At 37.0% G+C, this 5,925-nt stretch overlaps 1 protein-coding gene across 4 annotated transcripts in view; it reads right to left on the bottom strand.

Moving 5' to 3' along the window:
• Positions 1-1,048: 1,048 nt before the first annotated feature.
• Positions 1,049-5,925, bottom strand: part of baiap2a (BAR/IMD domain containing adaptor protein 2a) — a 58,390-nt gene continuing 53,513 nt past the window's right edge. For 2 of the 4 annotated variants that reach the window (XM_061701625.1, XM_061701627.1), the window contains one exon: positions 2,924-5,535. In XM_061701625.1, the coding sequence (XP_061557609.1) occupies positions 5,466-5,535 (70 nt within the window). In that variant the 3' untranslated portion in view covers positions 2,924-5,465. Of the gene's footprint in view, positions 2,338-2,923; positions 5,536-5,925 lie in introns of those variants that run through there. The other 2 variants (XM_061701624.1, XM_061701626.1) reach the window with 2 other exon arrangements.

Raw genomic sequence — 5,925 nt, 5'->3', positions numbered from 1 at the left:
TTGGCTTCCTCCACTGAACATTTTGAAAGACTGTTACACATTCTTATTTGATTTGTTCCCTGTGGTGGAAAAAGAAGTTGTTTTTACCCTGGACAAAGTTACTGTGGAAAATAGTAGCGAAGACTTAGCTGGTAAACAATCACAATACAAATCTACCGTGATGACATTCGGTGAACATAAAAAGTCTACACACCCCTGTTCAAATGCTAGGTTTTATTAAAAACATCAGAGCAAGATAAATAAAACTTTTTCCACCATTAATGTGATCTATTAACTGTGCAACAAAAAAATATATGCGAGGAAAGTAAACATAACTCACGTGGTTGCACAAGTATGCACACCCTTTTATGGCATGTGCTCAGGATTAACCAGTCAGATTCAAGCTCCTAAATTGGGAGTCAGCACACACCTGCCAACAATTTAAGTACCTCTGATTAAAAGTTCAATTGTTCTACTCAGCTTTTCCTGTCATATTTTTGCTTTCTCGCAGAAGCCTGAAGGTTTTATGCTTACAATAACATAAGACGTTTCAGTGAAACCAAGGTTGAAGTATTTGGCCACATTTCCAAAAGGTATGTTTCGTTAAAGAAAAAAAGAAAAGAAAAAATGAAAAGAACGACGAATGGTGGTGTAAACATCATGCCTTGGGGCTGCTCTTCGTCAGATGGAACTGGTGCCTTAGACAAGTTGGAGGAAATTATCAACGGTTCCAAATAGCAGTCAGTGTTGTTTGCGCAATGCCTTCAACATTCTGCTGTAAAGCAAGAAAATGACAGGAAAAGCCTACGAGAGGATTTGAACTTTATTTGGGGTTAATCGGAGGTCCTCGAGATGCTGGCAGCCCTGAGCTGATTTGCATTTAACATGAGTTTGAATGTTATTGGTTCATTTTGAACAAAGCCACATCCCAGTTAGCAGAGGGTGTGCCCACTTGTGCACCCACATGATCACATTTATTTATTTTTACTTCCCTTCTTGAAAGGTTTTGTCGTGGCTTTAGGTTACATTAATGGTGAAAAAGTTTTAAAATGATTTCATCTTGCGCTCATTTCTTTTTTTTTTAACCTGGCATTTATTTGAACAGGGGTGTGTAGACTTTTTTCTATCCACGTCACCCTGGAAATGTGTGAAGCAAAATGTCCAATTTGTGTGCCACTTTTAAATGTATTTCATCTGCAATGCAAGGACGCCAAAGGGACGTCTGAAGGCACTTTGTGGCGAAGCCTCGTCATCCATGTGCAGAATGTCGTCGGTGTCATCTTTTCTTCGTCTGCGTACTGTTGCACATTGTTACGTCCTTCACACAAGCCAGACGTTCGAACTAGGACATATGTTGCATATCGTATGAATGTCAAGTGAATATGTAGCAGGTAGCTCGACTTGAATGACGAGCGTCGCGGCTCCGTCTCGTTGGCTACCGTCGTTCGAGTGCTTCTTTGCACCAGAAGTATCAAAATCATCGCTGTCCAATGTCCTTCACTCACCGCTGTTCTACTATCGCCAAAACACAATACACACAAATACTTCCTCACCTGCTTTGTGTCTGATTATTTCTTGGAAAGTATTCAAGCCGCACCGGGAAACAAAAACGTGAACTTTAAGACTTCAGTCATAAAGTTATGAGAATGTCGACCTGAAAGGTATGGGAAATACATTTGTCATACTACAGTAAAAAAGTTACAATATTGCCAGAATAATAAAGTAATACATTTAATTGAAAAAAAAGTTATTAATATTAATATTCTGATGATGAAGCTATAATGGTACAAGAATATAGTGGTAAAGGAATAAATGTATGGTTTATGTTCAGTCTTTGTTACAGCTGTGGTCGTTTTTTTAAGGTGCGCTGTAAATAAAGTACAGTACAGTTTCAGGAACATTTAACTATTATGTAAACATACAAGCTATGATTAGAAAATAGAAGAATTTAAAAAAATATGACAGGAAAAAAGTTATGTTACTAGAATAAAGCTGTTAAGTTACAGGAGTACAATTACAATGAAAAACAAAAGGATATATATATATATATATATATATGTATATTTTAAGAATAATACAGGGTGATTGAAAAGCAACTCCCTATTTTCAAATAATTTATTAATGTGTTGTAATATTTTTCTCAATTTTTTTGTGTATGTTCCACGATTAAAAGAGCAAGTCTATTGTACCAAACCGACCACTTTGGAAGAACTTGACTACGACTACGAGAAGTTATGTCTTCCATCCCACAAGGGTTCCTTGTGAAATCCGTTCCTGCGGTTCCCAGGCGGCTTGAGAAACCGGCGGCCCGCGCTGGCGCCCAAATCAAACTCCACTTTCTTCTCGTGTTCATTTCTCCTAAGAATTGAGAGTTCAGAAATAAATTACAAGTAGTATTTCAAAATAGGGAGTTCCTTTTCCTTCACCCTGTATTAAGTCATTTTTTTGAGGAGGGGGGGGGGTGGGGGGGGGGAAAGTCTATATATGAAAACAAATTTTGATTTTTTTTAAGCCATGTCATAATGTTGTAAAAGTAAAAAAGTAAAATTTTCAATTGTAACAATATGAAAAAAAAGGTGTGACTGTGTTCTTGTAACTGAATTTAAAAACAAAATTAAATGACCTTATTCTTACATTTTGGCTTTCTTTTTCTAAGACTACCACTCCCCCCGCCCCCATACAACTACCTCATTTCGTATGCTACATTATTCTCAAAATATGAAGTCTATTCTTCGTATGATGAAATTCTGCGTACCATCTTGCTTTGCTCTCATAGTATTATTTTTACTTTTCAGTGTCTATATCTATCTATATTAAATGCATTTGTAACACACCCACATTTAAAGTAACATTTCAAACTTCTAAAGCTAACAATACAATTAAAATACGTAAAAGATAGAAATGTGAGAAAGAATACTTAGTGTGATAACATGACATAACGGTATTAAAAGTTTATCCACGGGGATTTATTTTGATAATTTATGGGCTTTCTGTACAGAACAGGTATAATACAAACAGACACAAAAAGTGGAAAATGAAATAAGTGAAAGCTATTTAAAATGAAAATAAAAAAACAACAACAACAAAAAACACATTTGAAACTTACTTCCCAAATGGCAATAAAAGCAAGATTCCTAAATCCCTCAGTGTAAAGCACTCATCATCGACTTATTCTTGACGGTTACTTTTCATTGGACAGTCCTATAAACTCATTCATAGCATTCAATACATCTCGATTTCTATTTTTTGCACTTTGACCCGCGCAGCCGTTCTGCTTCACAATCCAGATGAGCATGTAATACTGAGAACCAATGATCAAAAGCGATAATACTGCGCCTTATGAGATTAGCTACGTACCACTCCCTCAAAACTAATAAGAATGATCAGAATAATAAAAGAATTCCTTTACGTATGCGCTGAAATTTTCACCTCACTCCTCTAGCCAGCAGATTACATATCATTGATATTAAAAAGAGAAAAGGAGCGTTATTGTAAAGTCATATCTTGGTGAAACTGGAAAAAAAAAAAAAAAAGTAGCTTTACATAAGCAGCAAAAAAAAAAATGTAACAAAAAAATAAAGAAAAAGTGGAAGGCACAATTGCCACATTACTCCGGATATGCAATTAGAAACTATTGCAACTTAAGCACAATTTGATTCACCAAATGTTCATTTCAGCTACCAAAAAAAAAAAAAAAGAAAATAAAAATTGCACAGCTACAACTCCAACTTACAAGGGGTGGGAATATCTCACGGTATTATTACGATTATTTTGCCGGCGATAACGATAATCGAGGTCGAAAACACTTTGTTCAAACGAAGTACAGCGGACCCCGACTATTCGCGCGGGGGATCACGACTGAGGCCAACCGTGAAAATCTACAAATAATTGACGCTCCCTTTTAATTGCCATTAAAAAAAACAATTGTCAAAAATTTTACAAATAGGCAGGATTGGGTCAATATATAAAATAAAAATAAAATAAAAAGTGAACAACGGGGGATAGGTTCCCCCTCCAAAAATCCGCCAATAGTTGAATTTGCGAATCCCGAACGGCGAATATGCGGGGGTCCACTTTAACGGCCATCAAAAACGGAAGTCGTGAAGCTGCCAAGTGTTTGCGGACACGTTGTAATAAAACGTGTTTTCATTGGTCGTTAAGAATACAGCACGTACTTTGACCTCAAACAGCGACGATATCAATTCCGTACCGTGAGCGATAAACCTCATCGTGATATTTTCCTCCCACCGATTTTCCACCTCACTTATAAAAACTATAAACGTGTAAAGTTCATTGCTGCTGCTCTTTAATGTCAAGAAGAATACTAAAATGTTATAAGCGCCACGCCAGAGAAACACCACAGTAGAAGCGTCGATAACGATGCGGCGTCGTGAAAAGAAAAGAAAAGAAAAAACTGTGACAAAAAAAAGTGGTGGCTATATTATGAGAATAAAGTCGTCGTCGTTTCTGGTGCGGACAAAACAAATCGTAATATTACAAGAAAAAAAATAGTTATGTTACAGGGATATAATCATAAAGTTACTGCAATACGTTTGTAAATTACGTGAAAGTCACAATATTGTGAGAATAAAGTAATGTTTATCCTGTTTTTTCCTCGTACTATTCACTTTCCCCCTCTTCTGAATATTTCATTCTTTGACAACTACCACTTTTTTTTTTTGCCACATTATTGCACTTATTCTTGTAAAATTCCAACTTTTTTTGTTGTTTTTTTAAATCAACATCTTGGGCTGTATTACTTTAATTCCATGGTTAAAATGAAATTAACATCCAAGTTGATGAGTATTGCTTTGATGGTGATCTTTTTTTCTGTTTCTTTGGGGGAAAAAAAACGTTTAGTGAAACAGTCGTACAATTAGAAGAATAAAAGTTGAAATGGTACAAAAATAAGTTGTTATGTTACAAGAATATATTTGTAATATTAAATAAAGGAGTTACAATATTATGGGTATTTTTTCAATGAAAAGACGACAATTTGTGCTAATATTGCAAGTTCCCCCCCTTGTAATATCACAACTTCATTGTCATACAAATGTGACTTCTTGGAATGTTTTTCATTTATTCTCACAAGATTGAGACTTTTGGTGTTTTACTACCATTCCTTGATTTTTGTAATTAAAATTAAGATCAAAGTTAAGAAAACGGCTCTTGCAACGTTGGCCTTTTTCCTGCTTCTATATGGGGGAGAAAATCACAATATCACAAGAATCAAGTCATCTTTTCTTGCGACTATCATTCTCAGAAAACTGTCTTTTCGTCACAATATTGACATTTACGAGTTCTTTACGCGACATTTGGACCGCATTCTCATAAGATTGCAACATGTCGTTAAATTAACAGATTAGGCAAACGTAGAAGTAAATGAACAAGTCATTCAAACTTTGGCCATTTCCCCCCCCTCAGATGTTTATGTATGAAATGAAAAAAAAACAACAACAAGCCAAGACAGGAGCTATCGCAGGCCGCTAGTAGAAGATGGTGGCAGATCGGTCGTCGGTGAAGGCGGGCCGGAGGAAGACCTCCATGGGGCGGTCGCTGTGGGGAGAGGAAAGGGCGGGGCGAGGAATACGGACAATCAGGTCAATCGTTCCCAAAACCGCTTGTAGCAGCCACGCCGGAACCGCCGCGTGACCTCCCGAGCATTCTATTGAGGTTAGCAAGCATGTAGCACCAAAATGTTAAAAACAAACCAAAAAAAAAAAAACTCAAACTGACAAGCGTGCAGGGATTAACAACAGACGAACAAACAAAAGAACACTCCAAAACCAGACAGAAGCAAATGCTGCTTGAGAGGCACCAGCCCCCCCCCCACGCCCAACCACCTCGCAAAAAAACTTGCAGCGTTCTACTGTGGCCAGCAGCCAATGAGAGAAGCAGGAATTTAAAACAAAAACAAGCGATTGGCTGGCGGAGAGGCATTGGACT

Source organism: Phycodurus eques, chromosome 16 (assembly GCF_024500275.1).
Source record: "Phycodurus eques isolate BA_2022a chromosome 16, UOR_Pequ_1.1, whole genome shotgun sequence".
NCBI lineage: Eukaryota > Metazoa > Chordata > Actinopteri > Syngnathiformes > Syngnathidae > Phycodurus > Phycodurus eques.
This window is presented reverse-complemented; position numbering and strand designations above follow the sequence as displayed.